This window comes from Octopus bimaculoides, chromosome 26 (genome assembly GCF_046866305.1).
Source record: "Octopus bimaculoides isolate indiv1 chromosome 26, ASM4686630v1, whole genome shotgun sequence".
NCBI classification, from domain to species: domain Eukaryota; kingdom Metazoa; phylum Mollusca; class Cephalopoda; order Octopoda; family Octopodidae; genus Octopus; species Octopus bimaculoides.
Genome location: NC_142953.1, coordinates 20872966 through 20895175, shown reverse-complemented (window position 1 = coordinate 20895175; position 22210 = coordinate 20872966). Strand labels below are relative to the sequence as shown.

General features: G+C 36.5%; 1 protein-coding gene across 8 annotated transcripts in view; it reads right to left on the bottom strand.

The window, feature by feature from the left end:
* The window catches only part of LOC106868957 (anoctamin-7), a 313520-nt gene that overhangs the window by 63554 nt on the left and 227756 nt on the right, over positions 1-22210 (bottom strand). For all 8 annotated transcript variants that reach the window (XR_016238494.1, XR_016238495.1, XM_089342450.1 and 5 more), the window contains 3 exons: positions 15262-15380; positions 7393-7500; positions 3773-3909 (listed from right to left, as the gene is read on the bottom strand). Coding sequence is in view for 6 of the 8 variants with exons in the window: in XM_089342450.1 (XP_089198576.1) it covers positions 3773-3909; positions 7393-7500; positions 15262-15380 (364 nt within the window). In the remaining 2 variants the exon portion in view is untranslated. The remainder of the gene's footprint in view (positions 1-3772; positions 3910-7392; positions 7501-15261; positions 15381-22210) is intronic.

Below are 22210 nucleotides of genomic sequence, written 5' to 3'. Positions count from 1 at the left end.
TAATACCCTTAAAGCCAAGAACTTTTCAGCCCCACCCTCATATATATATGTATATATAAAATTAAGAGGAATGACCACTAAAGTGGACACCTAATATGCTAAACATAGATGTCAAATTGCCATTACCACGAAGAGTGTGTTCTCAAGAAAAATCTCACCAAAACATCAAAATGTAAAAATGAACAAGACAAATGAAAATATATGAAATAAAAAATGATTACCTACCCTTATTATTTAATTTATATATATATATATATATATATATATATATATATATATATATATATATATATATATATTAATAGTAATGGTATGACAACAAAAGAATGAATGAGACTTTGATATTATGTAAATAGAGGAATTTATCTGTACAGATTTCCACCCAGACATCCGAAACACGGAGTTTTATTATGGCAGCTGAATATATAATATGAATATATAATACATATATATATATATATATATATATATATATGCGTATTCATATATATATATATATATGTGTAACATAATATGTGACAATTATTCAGGTGCCATAATAAAACTCTGTGTTTCGGATGTCAAATTTCAAAGGTCAGTATTCATATTTACTCAGTATATTTCAAAGCATCGGAATACTCCACAGCACACATAGGTGCATTCGTATACACAAGATATAATATAAAAATTTATACATATATAAATATATAAAAATACATAAATGTACTTGTGAGGTTGTATGTCCGTATTAATATCAATGAGGATATTAAAATATGCGGATGGTGAATGTATCACGGTAAACTAAATAGATGAGAAAGTTGGGATAAAATGATTTTAAAAGGAATCTTGAGCAAGTGCAAAGTCTGATGGCTGTTTCGATATGATATAGGTTAATTCCAACCATAACGATCATCTATACTTGCTTGACTAAAGGTGGCGCTCCAGTATGGCCGCAGTCAAATGACTGAAACAAGTAAAAGACTAAAAGAGAGCGTAAATCTTAAATCTTGGTTTTATATTCCTGAGGCCCTATTAAAGTGCTAATTAGCTGTGCTGTATAAGGGGATAATTATCCCAAGATAATTTATTACCAGTCGTTAGCATGCATAAATAAAATTCATAAGACATAACATATTTTTTAAAAATATAAAGGTCAGCGTGCCTCATGAATTCTTTTTTTCTTTTCATGGTTTGGGTTTTAACTGCCCTTTCTAGCATGTAAGGAGTCCTGTCAAAGGTCTCCTCTCTGTGTATAAAAATACTTTAAACACTTGAGAAAAAAAATGTATATATATATATATATATATATATATATATATATATATATATATGCATGTATGTGTATGTATATATATATATATATATATATCACCATCATCATCATCGTTTAACGTCCACTTTCCATGCTAGCATGGGTTGGACGATTTGATTGAGGACTGGTGAAACCAGATGGCTACACCAGGCTCCAATCTGATTTGGCAGAATTTCTACAGCTGGATGCCCTTCCTAATGCCAACCACTCCGAGAATGTAGTGGGTGCTTTTACGTGTCACCAGCATGAAGGCCAGTCAGGCAGAACTGGCAACGGCCACGCTCAAAATGGTGTATTTTATATGCCACCCACACAAAAGCCAGTCCAGGGGCACTGGCAACGATCTCGCTCGAAAATCCTATATATATATATATATATATAAATAAATAGATAGATAGGCAGACAGACAGGGCGGTGAGCTGGCAGAATCGTTAGCACATTGGGTGAAATGCTTAGCGGTATTTCGTCTGCTGTTACATTATGAATTCAAATTCCGCCGAGGTCGACATTGCCTTTCATCCTTTTGGGGTCGATTAAATAAGTACTAGTAACGCACAGGGTTTGATATAATCGACTTCATCCTTTTGTCTGTCCTTATTTGTCCCCTCTATGTTTAGCCCCTAATGGGCAATAAATAAATAAATAAATAGATAAATAAATAAATATATATATATACTTCATATTTATTATACACACACACGCACACATATATATATATATATATATCATTAATGGATAATTATAGTGGATTATAGTGAATACAGAGATTAGTACGAGTGCACATTTTACGCTTAAATTTGTCTGAAGCACATTTCTGCTGCATGGACATCTCGCAATTGCATTTGCTGCATGCAAATGCAATTGCAACTGGTTATCAGTCTGTACAACTTTACTCAGGATCCATCCACAGGTGTGATCTGAAGCAAACTAGGATTGCTTACCTTAAGTAATCCAAGGTACTTCTTACAATGCGATTAGCCAAAACCCGGATTATAACAGGGTGCTTGTACAGTACCCACCTATCTATCTATCTATCTATCTATCTATCTATCTATACAGGGTGTCCACAAAGACTGGGTACATGGAGTAAATAAAATCATAACACAAACAATTAACTATAAGAATTAACAATTTCTTAAAGTATGTGTTAATCCCCTTGTACCCAGACTTCATGGACACACTGTGTGTGTATATATATATATATATATATATATATATATATATATAAAAGAATATATATATATATATATATATATATATATATAAAAGAATATATATATATATATATATATATATATATATAAAAGAATATATATATATATATATATATATATATATATATATATATATATATATATATATAAATATAAATATATATATATATATATATATATATATATATATATATATATATATATAAATATAAATATATATATATATATATATATAAAAGAATATATATATATATATATATATATTCTTTTATTCTATTACTTGTTTCAGTCATTTGACTGTGGCCATGCTGGAGCACCGCCTTTAGTCGAGCAAATCGACCCCAGGACTTATTCTTTGTAAGCCTAGTACTTATTCTATCAGTCTCATTTTTTTGCCGAACCACTAAGTTACGGGGACATAAACACACCAGCATCGGTTGTCAAGCAATGTTGGGGGGAGGGGGGGGGGGCAAACACAGACACACAAACATATACACAAGTACACACACACACACATATACAACGGGCTTCTTCAAGTTTCCATCTACCAAATCCACTCACAAGGCTTTGGTCGGCCCGAGGCTATAGCATAAGACACTTGCCCAAGGTGTTACGCAGTGAGACAGAACCTGGAACCATGTGGTTAGTAAGCAAGCTACTTACAATACAGCCACTCCTGTGCCTATACATACATACATATATATATGTATATATATGCTTAACTTACAGTTTATAGATTCAAATAATCTGGTAATACTCATAAAAAAAAGCTCCTTCCTGTATCACTCTCCAAAACATATAGAATGTATAATACGATGCAAGAGGAAACGATAAGGAGTGTATAAAGTCATAAATGACAGAGAAATAGCTATCAGGACAAATTGTTTCGTAACTTAAAATCATGCAAGTAATTTATATCATTATATTTAATAATAAATAAATTACTTACAAACTGGCACTAATGCAAGATGGAAAAACATTCTGCAAAATAATGCAGAATTTAAGCTATGTCCTCAGGTGAAAGAAAGTAATTTATTTATTATCAAATATGATAATATAAATTATTCACATGTTTTTAAGTTACGAAACAATTTGTTGTGATATTAGAATTTTCTTATTGTTAAATAAAATTTCATCAAACCATTTCTCTGTCATTTTATGACTATATATATATATATATATATATATATATTTATTTATATAAGTATTTCAACTTTTTAACAGAAGTAGTGGGAAAATTATGTAATGTGGTGGGTTTGAGACTTACTTATCAATTTTGCTGATTTTGAATTGGCAAGTGTAGTAGTCTGTTGGTTGGTTTGGAACATGTTGATCCATTACATTAGGTATCTTAAACATTTCAAGCACTCCAGCAGACCAATTCGTGATAGGATGAGGATGGGCCTAAAACGGTAACAAAGTGAAATGGTAATAGAGTGAAATAGTAACACAGTGAAATGGTAATACAGTGAAATGGTAATACAGTGAAATGGTAATACAGTGAAATAGTAACACAGTGAAATGGTAATACAGTGAAATGGTAATACAGTGAAATGATAATACAGTGAAATAGTAACACAGTGAAATGGTAACACAGTGAAATGGTAATACAGTGAAATGGTAATACAGTGAAATAGTAACACAGTGAAATGGTAATACAGTGAAATAGTAATACAGTGAAATGGTAATACAGTGAAATAGTAACACAGTGAAATGGTAATAGAGTGAAATGGTAAAACAGTGAAATAGTAACACAGTGAAATGGTAATACAGTGAAATAGTAATACAGTGAAATAGTAATACAGTGAAATGGTAACACAGTGAAATGGTAATACAGTGAAATAGTAATACAGTGAAATGGTAATACAGTGAAATGGTAATAGAGTGAAATGGTAAAACAGTGAAATAGTAACACAGTGAAATAGTAATACAGTGAAATGGTAATACAGTGAAATAGTAACACAGTGAAATGGTAATAGAGTGAAATGGTAAAACAGTGAAATAGTAACACAGTGAAATGGTAATACAGTGAAATGGTAATACAGTGAAATGGTAATACAGTGAAATAGTAACACAGTGAAATGGTAATACAGTGAAATAGTAATACAGTGAAATGGTAATACAGTGAAATGGTAAAACAGTGAAATAGTAACACAGTGAAATGGTAATACAGTGAAATAGTAATACAGTGAAATGGTAATACAGTGAAATGGTAACACAGTGAAATGGTAATACAGTGAAATAGTAATACAGTGAAATGGTAATACAGTGAAATGGTAATAGAGTGAAATGGTAAAACAGTGAAATAGTAACACAGTGAAATGGTAATACAGTGAAATAGTAATACAGTGAAATGGTAATACAGTGAAATGGTAATACAGTGAAATGGTAAAACAGTGAAATGGTAAAACAGTGAAATGGTAATACAGTGAAATCGTAACACAGTGAAATAGTAACACAGTGAAATGGTAACACAGTGAAATGGTAATACAGTGAAATGGTAATACAGTGAAATGGTAACACAGTGAAATGGTAACACAGTGAAATAGTAATACAGTGAAATGGTAAAACAGTGTTACTATTTCACTGTATTACCATTTCACTGTATTACTATTTCACTGTATTACTATTTCACTGTGTTACTATTTCACTGTGTTACCATTTCACTGTGTTACCATTTCACTGTGTTACCATTTCACTGTGTTACCATTTCACTGTGTTACCATTTCACTGTATTACCATTTCACTGTATTACCATTTCACTGTATTACCATTTCACTGGTAATACAGTGAAATAGTAACACAGTGAAATGGTAATACAGTGAAATGGTAATACAGTGAAATGGTAAAACAGTGTTACTATTTCACTGTATTACCATTTCACTGTATTACCATTTCACTGTGTTACCATTTCACTGTATTACCATTTCACTGTATTACCATTTCACTGTATTACCATTTCACTGTATTACCATTTCACTGTTTTACCATTTCACTGTATTACTATTTCACTGTATTACCATTTCACTGTGTTACCATTTCACTGTATTACCATTTCACTGTATTACTATTTCACTGGTAATACAGTGAAATAGTAACACAGTGAAATGGTAATACAGTGAAATGGTAATACAGCGAAATCATAATGCAGTGAAATGGTAACACCATGAAATGGCAACACAGTGAAATGGCATTTGCCTCCTTGCCATACTTCTGGAAAGAGCCAGAAGTGGTTCTTGGAGAATTTCTACAGTAGCACCAACCCCAGTTTCTGGCCTTCTAATTCCCCTGATTGTTGTCCCATGGATTACTACATGTGGGGCACAGTTGAGAAAGACAGCAACCTCTCTGCCTGAGACTCCATGGTTGATAAAACTCCGAGTTTTGAATGCCGGGGCGGAAACCCACGCTGCCATCTCTTCATTTATACTGAATAATTGTCACATATTTTTACAGATATATATATATATATATATATATATATATATTATTGGGCAGAAATTATTGTTGTGGCTGATACCAGTGCCATCTGACTGGTACCCATGCCAGTGGCATGTAAAAAGCACCATTCAAGCATGGTCATTACCAGTGCTGATTGAATGGCCATCGTGCGGGTGGCACATAAAAAGCATCCACCACACCCTTGCAGTGGTTGGCGTTAGGAAGGGATTCTAGCTGTAGAAACCTTGCCAGATCAGATCAGGGCCTGGTGCATCCTCCTGGCTTCCCAGTCCTCATTCAAACCGTCCAATCTATGCCAGCATGGAGAGCAGACGTTAAATGATGATGATGATGATATATATATATATATATATATATACCTTCTCTTTATAAGTGTTCTGAAAACTATTCACAGCCTTGCATTTTTTTATCTCATTCTGTTAATTTTTATATATATGCTTACTAATACATGACCTACATTGGACTCCTCATTCATATCATTATTGAAGCCAGAGCTTAAATATAGTCTGTCCATTGCACTTACTCAGCATTACCTGATATCTTTAGGTCTTCTTGACACCAATACCTCTCATACCCTATATGGACAGACTATAGCTCTAGCTTCAATGATGATACGAAAGAGGAGTCCAATGTAGGTCGTGTATTAGCAAGCATATATATAAAAATGAACAGAATGAGATAAAAAATCCAATATATATATATATATATATATATATATATATATATATATATATATCAGATTATATATATGTATATATATATATATACACGTAAAAGCACCCACTACACTCTCTGAGTGGTTGGCGTTAGGAAGGGCATCCAGCTGTAGAAACTCTGCCAAATCAGACTGGAGCCTGGTGTTGCCATCCGGTTTCACCAGTCCTCAGTCAAATCGTCCAACCCATGCTAGCATGGAAAGCGGACGTTAAACGATGATGATGATATATATATATATATATATCTCAGATTATATATATGTATATATATATATATATATATATATATCAGATTATATATATGTGTATATATATATATATATATATATATATATCAGATTATATATATGTATATATATATATATATATATATATATATATATATATATATATATATATCAGATTATATATATGTATATATATATATATATATATATATATATATATGAAAGAAGGTTTGAAAATGCACTTATTTTTTATAAATATTTATTTACTTAACCGGTTTCACTTTTTTAAAACCGGTTAAGTAAATAAATATTTTTAAAAAATAAGTGCATTTTCAAACCTTCTTTCATATATATTTCCACTCGTACGGTATTCCACAACTTTACTTTACTATATATATATATATATATATATATATATATATATAGAGAGAGAGAGAGAGAGGGTGAGAGAGGAAGAAACAGCAAAGAATGGTTCCACAAACCTGTAGAGGTGCTCGAAAGCTCAGATCTTCAGCGTAGTAACACAATACTTCCCAAGGGGCATGTATCTTGATGTGATGCATGTCTTTCTTCTCACTTTTAATGATTTCCTGATTAAAATATTCAGATGAGTAAACCAATTAATCACTTAACTAGCGGCAGAGTAACAGTTTTTTAATTACTTAAGTAACAACAGACCAACTTTCTTGGAAGAAACCCAAAAAACTGAAATAGAGAAAGAGAACATTGTTTGTAAACATGGTTGTTTAAAGTCAATGGATCATCATCATCATCATCATCCTCATCACCACCATCACCATCACCATCACCATCATCATCATCATTCAGTAGTCTGCACTACTGAGCGCAGCTCTGTGTGTCTTGGGTATGTGCTGTGGTTTGTTGTGATGTTCTTATTTTTACTGTATTGAAACAGTTTTATGTAGGATGTGTGCAGTGCCTAGTAGTGCTATTTTCTGTATGTTATATATACTTGTAAGTCCTAGTATTTTTGTTATGTATTTTGTCTGAATATTTTTTTATCGTACCTAATGCAACAACTATGATAGAAATTGTTTCAGTTTTTGGACTCCACATTCAAGTTACCTCTATTTCCAGGTCTTTGTATTTTGAAAGTTTCTCTGTTTCTTTTAGAGAATCATTGTCATCTGTTGGTATTGATACATCGATTACAAAGCATTTTTTTCTTCATGATCTCTAACAAACTATTGGCCTTAATTTCTATCTGTGTGTATTGGCATATCCCATAGTATGGTTGCTTTCTCATTTTCTGTGACCTTTTCTGGCATGTGCCTATACCATCTTTTTTCTGTTGTTATTCCATATTGTTGGCATAGCTTCCAGTGTATATAGATCCCAACTCTGTGTCGTATCTGTGAATATATTCCTTCTTAGCCAGGACTTGGTAGCCAGAAACAATATGATTTATTGTTTCTTTTCCATCACCACATATTCTGCTGTTACTTGTATTTCTTTTGATTACATGGTTTTACTGATTTCTGGCTTTGATCTTGTGCAGCAATTAAAAATCCTTTAGTCTCTGCTTTGAGTCCTGAGCATCTCAGCTATTGTTAGGATTTTGCTTTGTCTATTTCTTTTGTGTTTAGCTTAACCCAATATTTGCCATGAAGGGGTTTTCGTGCCATCGTTTTATCATGATACGTTGCTGTTCCAGTTTTAATTTGGATTGCTATTGTTTTACAGCTTTTGTTGTTTCTTCTTTTATCATTATTATTATTGTTATTATAATTTTCAGTAGTAGTAGTAGTAGTAGTAGTAGTAGTAGTAGTAAGGCATCAACCTGGCAGAATAGGTGGCATGCTGGACAAAATGCTTTGCGGTATTTCTTCTGTCTTAAAGAGTCTGAGTTCAAATTTTGCCGAGGTCGACTTTTGCTTTTCATCCTTTCGGGGTCAATAAAATAAGTACCAGTTGAATACTGGGAGGGGGGGGGGTCGATGTAATCGACAATCCCCCTTCCCTAAAATTTCAAGCCTTGTGCCTTTAGTAGAAAAGATTATTATTATTATTATTGTTGTTGTTGTCGTTGTTGTTAAGGTGGAGAGCTGGCAGAATCATTAGCACGCCAGACGAAATACTTAGCAGTATATTGTCTGTCTTTACCTTCTGAGTTCAAATTCTGCTGAGGTCAACTTTGCCTTGCATCCTTTCGGGGTCGATTAATTAAGTACCAGTTACACACTGGCGTCGATGTAATTGACTAGCCACCCCCTTCCCCATAAATTTCAGGCCATTTGCTTATAGCAGAAAGGATTATTATTATTATGGCCTAGTGGTTAAGGTGCTGCATTCACAGTTGTGAGATCATGGTTTCAGTTCCTAGAGCAGGTGGTGCATTGTGTTCTTGAGCTAAACACTTCATCTCACATCGCTCTGTGGTCACTATGACACCCGACACATGACACTCACCATGCAACTGTTCAGACGATGTGGATTTGATGGAGGAAGTGAGCTAATGCGTAGAATGGACATTTGAGGAGGTCATTCGGCAAAAGCTGAATGCTCATACATCGTCTTTGACTGGAGAGTCCATCATCATCATCATCATCATCATCATCATTATTATTATTATTAAAGGCAAGCTAGCAGAATCGTTAGAGCATTAGCAAAATGTTTTTGCAGTATTTGTTCCTGGGCTTTCTGTTCTGATTTCAACCACGAATGCACATCAGGGCTGTTTCATATGTTTTGAATCTTCATAAACTAAAGACTCATTCATTTAGCATTAGTTGTTTCCAATTCATCACCACCACCATCATTATCATCATCATCATCATCATCATTTAATGTCTGTTGTCCATGCTGGCATGGGTTGGACGGTTTGACCAGGCTGGCACGCTGGAAGGCTACATCAGTTTTCTACAGCTGGATGCCCTTCCTAAGGCCAACCACTCCGAGAGTGTGATGAGTGCTTTTACATGTCACCAGCACAGGTGCCATTTGCATGACACTGGTATTTTCCACAACTGCGATTTTGCTCAGCTTGATGGGTCATCTTCTTAAGCACAATATAATGCCAAAGGCCTTGGTCATTGCTTCCATGAAACCCAACACTCGAAAGGAACTCAGCCACTTTGCCTCCGTCAGGATCAATGCTCAAGATGAACTCAGCAATTTTGTCTCCATGAGACCTAATGCTCGAAAGGAACTCAGCTACTTTGCCTCTATGAGGCCCAAAATTCAAAGGATGTTCTTTGCGTGCCACCAGCATGGGTGCACTTGGCTTGATGGATCCTCTCAAGCATGGCACGTCGCCAAAGGTCTCGGTCACTAGTCATTGCCTCTGTGAGGCTCAAAGTTCAAAGATCATGCTTCCCCACCTGGTCCCATGTTTTCCTGGGTCTACCTCTACCACAGGTTCACTCCACAGTTAAGAGATCGGCACTTCTTCACACATCTGTCCTCATCCATATGCATCACATGACCATACCAGCACAGTTATCTCTCTTGCACACCACATCTTATGCCTTTTATGCCTAACCTTTCTCTAAAGATGCTTACACTCTGTTATGTGTGCACACTGACATTGCACATATAATTCTCTACATAAAACATGTCTGGGCTATTTGCGGCTTGATAAACTGAGGATTATTACCTCATATGGAAACATGTAAGGGTTAGCAACAGGATGAGTATACAACCAAAGCACACCCTGCTTAAGTATTGTCTCATCTGATACATTCAAGCACAGAAGAGCTCCATATCATTTAATGCCCGCTTTTTCATGCTTCCATGGGTTGACTTTTTTACAGCCACTTGTCCTTCTTGTTGGTTGCCAACCTTCACCTCTTTCCAAGTAAGGTAATGTTTTCCCATAGCCAGACATGTTTTTGTAGGAGATTGGAAATGAATAACATACATTTACAGCAATGACGCGAATGTCAAGACAAGCAGACACAAACATACTCACATTTGCATAGATACACACACATACATTTAATGAGCTTCTTTTAGTTTCCTATTTCTTTACTGCCCACAAGGGGCCACACACAGAGGGGACAAACGAGGACAGACAAACGGATTAAGTCGATTATATCGACCCCAGTGCGTAACTGGTACTTATTTAATCAACCCTGAAAGGATGAAAGGCAAAGTCGACCTCGGCGGAATTTGAACTCAGAATGTAAAGACAGACGAAATACCGCTAAGCATTTTGCCCGGCATGCTAACGATTCTGCCAGCTCTCTGTCTTCTTTTAGTTTCCATCAACCAAATCCACACACAAGGTTTTGATTACCCTCTGGGTTATAGCAAAAGACACTTGCCCTAAGTGCTGTGCAGTGGGGATGAACCAAGAACCATGTGGTTGGTAAGCAAACCTTTTAACCACATAGCTACACCTAAAAAGTAGACATTAAAGCGATGACAACAGCAATGACAATGACGATGATGACAATGGCGACAATGATGGTGAGAATGATGTTGATGATGATGATCATGGTCTGAGAACTGTGAAATTACTAAAATAGAACCTTCTACTACAATCGTTAAAATCAATATTCTATCATTTTTTCATTGAACTGTATAGTACCAACTTGGTATCTAAATAGTAACAGCTGGTACACACAACTACACAGAAAACTACTACAATGACTCCTGAAATATTGATAATATTGGCATGGCTGTTTGGTTAAGAAGTTTACTTTTCAACCATATTGCTTCAGGTTCCATCTCACTGCACAACACCTTCAGCAAGTGCTGTGTAACATAGCCCTGGGTCAATCACGGCCTCCTGAGTGGATTTGATAGATAGAAACCGTATGGAAGATCGTTGTATATCTATCTACGAGGGTGAGTCACAAAAGTAATGCCATTTTGTTTAGGACAGGTATAATTACCAACACAGACAGGGACGTGTATCATACATCAAAATGAAGCTGGTCCTCTGTGGATCACATCCCTACTTCTCAAAATAGTCACCGTTTCTCTCAATAGCAATGTTCCACCTTCGAATGAGAGCATGTATCCCTGTCCCATAAAATTCTGTTGACTGTTCTTTGAGCCACATCTTTACTACAGTTTTCACTTCCTCGTCACTGGACTAGCATTTCTTTGGCCCCATGAAAGAGGGTTTGAGAGGCAAACATTATTCCAGTGACTCCATCTAAGAATATCTGAAGAAGGAATTGTATTCTGAAATATCATTGGACTTTACTCTTTTACTTGTTTCAGTCATTTGACTGCGGCCATGCTGGAGCACCGCATTTAGTTGAGAAAATCGCCCCCCCCACCAGGACTTATTCTTTGTAAGCCTAGTACTTATTCTATCGGTCTCTTTTTTGTCAAGCGATGGTGGGGGGACAAACACAGACACACAAACACACAGACACAAACACACAGACACACACACACACACACATATATATATATATATATATATATATATATATATATATACACATATATACGACGGGCTTCTTTCAGTTTCCATCTATCAAATCCACTCACAAGGCTTTGGTTGGCCCAAGGCTATAGTAGAAGACACTTGCCCAAGGTGCCACGCAGTGGGACTGAACCCGGAACCATGTGGTTGGTAAGCAAGCTACTTACCACACAGCCACTCCTGGGACTATAGATAACTAAATTACAACAGGTACATAGTGCATTTTTTGTATTATAGTGCATTGTTGTACCATTCAAAACTTTTTATTCTTTACAAACAATACACAATGCTTCAAGTGAACTACAACACTCTCCAATAATAATAATAATAATAATAATAATAATAAATTGCACTACTGGGTACTGCACATATTCTACGCAAAACACTTTCAATACAGTAAATATAAGAGCACCATAGCAAACCACAGCACATACCCAAGGCGCACAGAGCTGCGCTCGGTAGTGAAGTGAAAGCACATTATAAAAATAAAACTACTGAACAATAATAGTAATAATAATAATAATAATAATAATAATAGTAATAATAATAATAATAATAATAATAATAATAATAGTAATAATAATAATAAAAATAATAATAACACTAGCCATAAACAAGGTGGCACCAATTATTATAAAATACATAAGGCACTCAATGAACAAATGGCAGACAGTGCTACAGCTCCAAACAAAAGAGGGACTTGTGAAAACAAAAGCCATCCCCATTAGAAGAGGAATATTCCAGGGAGACACGCTATCTCCACTCCTGTTCTGCCTGGCACTCACACCTTTAACTGAATTGCTAAATAGAACTGGATGCGGTTACAAATGCTACGGAAAAACAGTCAGCCACCTTTTATATATGGATGACCTAAAATTATATGCAAAAAATGACAAAGAGCTAGAAACACTACTACAGACAGTACACGGCTTTACCAAGGAAATAGATATGAAATTCGGATTAGAAAAATGTGCCAAAGCAACCCTGAAAAGAGGAAAATTAGTTAAAAGTAGCAATATAACACTAGATAAAGCCAATGAAATAAGAGAACTAGACAAAAGCCAACCATACAAATATTTAGGAGTCAATGAACTAGATAGGATACAACATACACAAACGAAAGAAAAAATAAAGAAAGAGTACTATAGACGAGTTAGATCAATACTAAAAACAGAGCTCAATGCTAAAAACAAGATAATGGGTATCAACACTTTAGCTGTCCCAGTTATAAGCTACAGCTACAACATCCTTAACTGGACACTAAACGAACTATCTAAAATAGACAGAAAAACAAGAAAATTAATGACAGGATATAGGATGCACCACCCAAAATCTGACATAGAAAGGCTATATATACAACGCACAGAAGGTGCCAGGGGTCTTATACAGCTGGAAAACTATTATAAAATAACCACCATAGGACTGCAAAAATACCTACTCCAGAAGCAAGGAAAATTAATACAAATAGCCACAAAACACGAGCAAAACAAAAAACTATTTTCAGTATTTAAGGAAGCTGACAAATACAAACAAGAAATCAATCTACCTAACAAAGAAGAAGAAGAAGAAGAAGAAGAAGAAGAAAAAGAAGAAGAAACAACAAAAGCTATAAAACAAATGAAATCCAAACTAAAACTAGAACAGCAACGGACCATGATAAAACGATGGCAAGAAAAGCCCCTACATGGTAAATACTGGGCTAAACTAAATGCAAAAGAAATAGACAGAAAAATCCCAGCAATGGTTGAGAAGCTCAGGACTCAAAGCAGAGACTGAAGGATTTTTAATTGCTGCACAAGAACAAAGCCTCCCTACCAGAAATTACCAAAAACATATAATGAAAAGAAACATAACAAGTAACTGTAGAATTTGTGGAGATAGACAAGAAACAATAAATCATATTATCTCTGGCTGCCCAGTCCTGGCTAAGAAGGAATATATTCACAGACACGACAGAACTGGGACCTATATACACTGGAAGTTATGCCAACACTATGGAATAACAACAGAAAAAAGATGGTATAAACACAAGCCAGAAAAGGTCACAGAAAACGAGAAAGCAACCATACTCTGGGATATGCCAATACACACAGATAGAGAAATTAAGGCAAATAGACCAGATATAGTTGTCAAAGATCATGAAGAAAAAAAATGCTTTCTAATTGATGTATCAATACCAGCAGATGACAACGTCTCTCTAAAAGAAATGGAAAAACTTTCAAAATACAAAGACCTGGAAATAGAGGTAACTCGAATGTGGAATCTAAAAACAGAAACAATTCCTATTATAGTAGGTGCCTTAGGTATAATAAAAAAAATATTCAGACAAATACATAACAAAAACACCAGGACTTACAAATATATATAACATACAGAAAATTGCACTACTGGGCACAGCACACATCCTACACAAAACACTTTCAATACAGTAGCCATAAGAGCACCACAGCAAACCACAGCACATACCCAAGGCGCACAGAGCTGCACTCGGTAGTGAAGTGAAAGCACGTTATAAAAATAAAACTACTGAACAATAATAATAATAATAATAATAATAATAATAATAATAATAATAATAATAATAATAAGAAGAAGAAGAAGAAGAAGAAGAAGAAGAGCTTCAAATTTTGGCACAAAGCCAGCAATTTCAGAGAAGGGGTTAAGTTGATTACATCAACCCCCAGTGCTCAACTGGTACTTACCGTATTTTAATGTGTATAAAGAACCCTTTTTTTGTCAAAAATTAAGTTAAAAAAATATGGGAGTTTCTTATATATGGATAGTATTAAAATCCCTTACTAAACCTTTTTTTCATATTTTAAGCCCCAAAAATCAGGGGGTTCCTTATACACATTAAAATATGGTATTTTATTGACCCCGAAAGAATGAAAGGAAAAGTTATCAGAACTGGAATTTAAGAACAATAACAACAACAACAGGATCATACTTCTTCTAAGAGTAGTCCAGTTTTGATGAGGTTAGACTTGAATTTCTTTCTGAATGCCTTCATCTTGTTATCATTTGAGTTTGGTTTGTCTGTCTTCTCAGTATACACCAGGACAAAATCTGGAAATAAAGGAGGAAATCAAATAAAATAACAACTATTTATTGTGATATATGATTATCAAATCTATTTTATACAACTGTTTGTCATGACAGGTAAAATACCTGTTGAGTCACACAACCATGTATTTATTATATAATTATCTCAAGCATAACTGTGCAGGTAGGAAGCTCGTTTTGCAACCAAATGGATTTTAGGTTCAATTCCACTGTGCAGCACCTTGCCCAACTGGCTTCTGGTATAGCCCTCCCAGATGTCGAAGCTGTGTGGGTGAATTTGATAGATGGAAACTGTGTGGAAGACCATAATGTGTGTGTGTGTTTATTTCTGTTGTTTCCCTACCAAAACTGGACCCCAGTTGAGAACCACTAGACTAATTAGAATATTACTATTTGTAAATCTCACAACGAGAGATATTCAGCAACAGTACTTTGGAGTAAAGATTGTTTGCCAACATAACATAGTAGTCCTGGTCTAGGACAAATGTTGCTGTAATTTAGCCCCAGGAGACATCGTCTCCAGCTGGCTATACGACACAATCTTTGTCCTTATATTTTTGAGTGGGGTGCTAGATTCCCTTGCTCGAAAATATAAGGACACAGATCATGTTGTATAGCCAGCTGGAGACGATGTCTCCTGGGGCTAAATTACAGCAACATTTGTCCTAAACCAAGACTGCCATGTTATGTTGGTAAATAATCTTTACTCTAAACCTTTTAAAGTGGTGCCCCAGCATGGACATAGTCCAATGACTGAAACAAGTAACTAACAGATGTATTGTGTAATCATTTATTATACAGGATATGAGAAAAAAACCTCCCACATTTTCCACAGCCATTGGCGTGGCACTGGTGAAATTAGTCAGGTAGGAATGGTGTTTTTATGTAACTAATATGTTAGTGTTTATTTATTTTTTTTTGTTACCATCATGGTTTATACCAGCACATACCACATGTTTTGGTGCTGAAATGTTTATCAAAAACTGAGTCTGAGGGTTGCTTGTTTCTGAAAAACCACATCCTGTAATTTAAGGAGCACTCTGTTACGATGATGAGGGGCCCAGCATATACGATCAACGGAACAGCCTGCTCATGAAATTAACGTCCAAGTAGCCGAGCACTCCACAAACACATGTACCCTTAACGTAGTTCTCAGGGAGACTCAGCGTGATACATAGTGTGACAAGGCCGGCCCTCTGAAATACAGGTACAACTCATTTTTGCCAGCTGAGTGGACTGGAGCAATGTGAAATAAAGGGTCTTGCTCAAGGACACAACACGTCACTGGGAATTGAACTCACGACCTTACGATTGTGAGCCGAATGCCCTTACCATTAAGCCACACGCCTTCACACATCACTATTAAATGTTCCCTTCCAGAGCTCAGACTATCAGGACAGGTGAGCTCTTGAAAGAGTAGAACAACCTGAAGTATTACTAGATGGACATAGGTTGGAGCTTTATTGACCCTCACTGGTTCATCTGCTGCAAAAGCAGGCCTGAGTTTCTTCATGTGTCTCAACATGTTCCACAATCTTTGGAAACAAAAGGCTTGTTCACCTGGACTCATATGTTTTTAGCTCTCCATGTAAACATATCCAGGCTGTTCGTTGTTTAATGGGAAATTATTTCACTTGAAAACAAGTGGGAGTTGGTGGCAGGAAAGGTATCCAGAAAAAGCTCTATTTCCCTGTGGCTTGATACATATTTTCATCTGATCAATGCAATCATGAAAAGGCAGACATTAAACCATGATGAGGACGATGTAATTATTATATTATATAATCATTTGATATATGTGCCAATAACACCTATAAGGAGTTGCTTTTTCAATTCACCAAAGTAAATGGAGCCTAGGTCAGGAGGAACTATGTCGTCAGATGTTATCCATCGTTCATCAGGTGTGTCGACCCTGAACCATAACACCCTCTCATTGGTGGGTCAGCAGAGGTGGCCAAGTCACAGTTCCTCATCCCTTCCTGGCTTCCACCCTAACTCTTCTCATTATTTACATTATTTACAATTGACGGATATTTGTCCTCATCAGCTGATATACCCACCAGCCTTCATCAGATGTCTTGGGGAAATTTCGAACCTGGATTCTCATTCCTAAGGTATTTTTCGATGTTGTTGCTGTTATTATTATTATTATTATTATTATCATTATTATTGCTATTATTATCATTCAGGTCACTGCCTGGAATTGAACTTGGAATCTTGGGGTTAGTAGCCCATACTCTTAACCACTACGCCATATGCCTGATGGGCATATTAACTCTTCTCACTTGCTCCAAAGCCAACAAGAGGCTCTTTCAGATGCCTTTCTTATCTGCGCACAGCCAATTCCCAGGCCGGGCGGCACATTGTGTTCTTGAGCAAAACACTTAATTTCACATTGCTCTGTGATCACTTCAATACCTGACGTGTGACACACTTGTACAGGCAATAACAATTTGATTGAGGGACTGAGCTAATATACAGCAAGCACATACGTTTAATTACCATAAAATAAATCATTTATGCAGTGAGGCATTCAGCAGAAGTTGAACTCTCATACATCACCTTTGATGGAAGATTCCATTATAGCATATATTTACAATTTCCAACCCATATTTACACAGCTGTAACCAACACCAGTGTCGCATAACCAGCCCACTCAACAGTACCTTGGATCGTAGGGCCGGCAAATAAAGTGAGTCCACAGCTGTAACCTAAACCAGTGTCGCATAACTAGCCTACTCAAAAGTACCTTGGATCATAGGGCTATATGTCATGTTAGGGAGGGCATCCAGCTGTAGAAACACTGCCAGATCAGATTGGGGCCTGTTGCAGCCTCCTGGCTTCCCAGACCCCAGTCGAACTGTCCAACCCATGCTAGCATGGAAAACGGATGTTAAACGATGATGATAAGGATGATGATGATGATGATGATGATGATGATGATGATGATGACGATTTACATCCCATATTTGATGGCATATTAGACGCAGCCCAACTTCAGCTGAGGATATTCAGGAAAAACGTTTCTTAGTGCATTAAAGTATATGTAATGTAGGCCTCAACTTCACATACAGGGCTTAGAGTGACTTTGCAAGATATTTTTCAGAAAAGACAAAAGTGAATCCCCCCCCCCCCCCCTCTCTCTGGCCAGGTAACCACGTACTTTCTCTGCAGCAAAACACCTGTCTCTGTCTCTCTGTTACACTTAACCTTTCATCATCTGATACAAAGATCACGTCCATGAAAGCCCCGTCCCCTCTCAAAGGATTTCTGTCTTGCAAGTTACTTGGTGACCTTGCCAGTGCTCTCTACACTGTAAAGTGGTTGGCATTTGGAAGGGCATTCAGCTGTAAAAACCACGCCAAAACTGACCTCGCCTGGGATGATGCCACATAAAAAGCACTCCGTCCATTCTGCTGAGTGGTTGGTTGGTTGGTTGGTTGGTTGGTTGGTTGGTGTTAGGAAGGGCATCCAACCATAAAAACACTACCAGAACAGACACAGTAGCCTGGTGCAGGCTCCTGCCTGGCCAGCTCTTGTCAAACCATCCAACCCATGCCAGCATGGAAGGCAGATGTTAAACAATGATGATGATGATGATGATGATAAATGATTTATCATATTATAAAATATTATAGAACTATTTAGGACATAATATAATTGCTTATTTATTACATTATGTAACAATTTATTATATTCTGTCTTGTATTTACGATATAATCTTTTGGGATTATAACCAGAAATGTCTCTGATGAAAGAAGCGTTGGTTTTCATAACCAGAAATGTCTGATGAAAGAAGCATGCAATCTATTAGATTATGTATATTTATTTGTTTGGTATTCCTTTTTTTTTTATTGCTAGTATGGGTTGGTGACAAACAGAAGTCATCCAGAGAAAAGGGTGATGGATGTCAGCACAGATAGGGCAAAGTAAAGGATATGGGGTACAGAAAGTTTGATTCAATCCTTTATACACAAACCTAGATCAGACAGACGCATTGCGTGACTTTTAGAAGCCCACTGCAACTTCTTGTTTTGAGGCCCTGAATCTACACACCTTTTATTCATAGCTATATTTTACTTTATTCTATCTGAAGTTCAATATTTCACGTTATCTTAAAGAACATCTTTAAAAGTATAAGTTAAATTTACTTAGGTCTATTACAAATTTCAACAAGAGCACTCAGAGAGAGCAAACCTCCACCAAGGCAACACCAACGTCCTCTCAACAATTAGCCAGAAATGATTTTTAAAATGAGATTATCTGAAATAAACTCAACTGCTCTCACAAAAGAGAATACTAAAAATAACCCAACCGCTCTCAAAAATTAATTAAAAGAAACAGAAAAATAATCCAGAATCCTTGTCTGGCACCAGATTGATCTCAAAATCCAGTCAGTTTATGCCAGTCATGAGGTCAAACATCCCTGAAAGTTTCATTCAAATCCATCCAGCCCTTTCTTGAGATATCTTGTCCACGGACAAACAAACAAACAAATGTGACAGAAAACAATACCTCTGCCTTCTCTAAAGCAGAGGTAATAAGTAAAACTTCTAGATATGTGAGTAATAAGGACCAGAGTGTTCAAAGTCTATTTAGGTAGGGATGGACGTTCGTGGTACAATGTAATAGTTTTACAAGAACTTTTGCAGGTACAATGTATTACCATTTTATTTCTTAAGAACCTCAGTTAACATCGATAGTTTAAGTCTTATTCAACATTTTAACCAAAGTAAATAGATAACTCATCTGCTACTTTGATCTTAACATGGGGTCCCTGGCGACCACAGGGGTTGCAGGAGCTTAGTGATGGCCTTGAGTTCAGAAGAGCACCCAGCCTTCCACTTTACAATGTGTATTGGCTGCTTTTTCGTGCAATAGGCACTGGTGAGGTCATCAAGAGACCTCACTAGTGGAAAAGAACAGGGAAAAGAAAAGGACAAAGCCCCCCTCAACTAAGCAGAGGGAGTATTTGAGAGGCGGCGGCGGGTGGGGGTGGTGGCTTTGTACCAGATGTTGGGCCGCTAAAATTCTGAGTTTCGCTGTGGAGAAGATACATGGCCACTCTGAATTATATAAGGGTGAGTACTTGGGAAGAAAGAAGGATAGCAGTGGGGAGCCAAAATGAACCTTCAAGGAGCAAGGAGGTAATATAAGGCGGATACACACACTCACTCTCTCTCTCTCTCTCTCTCTCTCTCTCTCTCTCTCTCTTACACTCACATATACAGTTTGTTAAAGGATTTAGTCTATTTGCATGCTGTTTTTATGCCTGTGAATTGATATATATTTATCCTGCATCACAGATTGATTTCATAAGTTGGTTGTGTTTCAAACTAAGATGTCTGAAGAAGTGGAAGGACAGTGATGTAACTTTATATGTGGTGTGGAATAAACGACATTTGTTTATGGAAACATTTGTAACATCGATTTGACTTGTCTTTTTTCCAGTTATATATATATATATATATATATATATATATATATATATATACTAGCAGTATAGCCCGGCTTTGCCCAGGATTAAGTTGAGATTATTAAGGTAATCAAGTTCTTTATTTCAAACCAAACTAAGTAACTTGACGTCAAATTTGGGCAGAAACAGTATTGCAACTGGGGCGCATGGGTTGGGAGTTTGATCCGCAGAGGTGATCAGGTTACACATGCCATCCCTTTGAAAACACCACCGCCATCATCTAACCCCTCTTTGCCCATGGGTTAGGAACCCCTCCAGCAAGGAAAATAGAATGACCAAAAGGGCTCCCGATTCTCTGTGTCAGAAGCGGTTCTGTTCAGATCACAATAAAGTCTTAAGTATATATATATATATATATATATATATATATATATATATATATATATATATATATATATATATATGAGAACACGGATGTTACGTAAGTAAAACGTTCATGTTCGAAACTGCAGCAGTCCATAGATAATTCTTTATTCTGTATATTTCTCATTTTGTCCTGTTCTGATGTTTTGCGAAATTTTTCTGGAGACCATTATTTTTCTTTGTGGTTGGGTCGTTGATGACCTCTTTTGTAGCATATCGGATGTCCACCTAGTGGTAATCCATTATACACGTGTAATACAAGCAAGACCTTCGTACATTGGGCCTCACCGAGGCGATGACTACGGACCGAGACCTTTGGAAATGGGCTGTGCGTGAGAAGACCCGGCAAGCCAAGTAAGATCGTTGCCAGTGCCCCTGGACTGGTTCTTGTGCGGGTGGCACATGAGATGCACCATTTTGAGCGTGGCCGTTGCCAGTACCGCCTGACTGGCTCCTGTAGGATTTTCGAGCGAGATCGTTGCCAGTGCCCCTGGACTGGCTTGTGCGGGTGGCACATAAAAGACACCATTTCGAGCGTGGCCGTTTTCGTGCGGGTGACACGTAAAAGCACCCACTACACTCTCTGAGTGGTTGGCGTTAGGAAGGGCATCCAGCTGTAGAAACTCTGCCAAATCAGACTGGAGCCTGGTGTTGCCATCCGGTTTCACCAGTCCTCAGTCAAATCGTCCAACCCATGCTAGCATGGAAAGCGGACGTTAAACGATGATGATGATGATGAGCAACACACACATACACACACGCACGTATGTACACCAATTGCATACATATTTTTTGTACGCATACATGTTCGTATGTGTGTGTGTGTGTGTGTGTGTGTGTGTGTTGCCCGTATGCCAACAAAACACATACACACATCTTGCATTACATATATATACGGATAAATGATTTAAAATAAATATATTTTGGAAATGGCGATTTACGGTACAATACCTAGAAACATGAAAATCAGACCACATGGGTTTGTTTACATCAA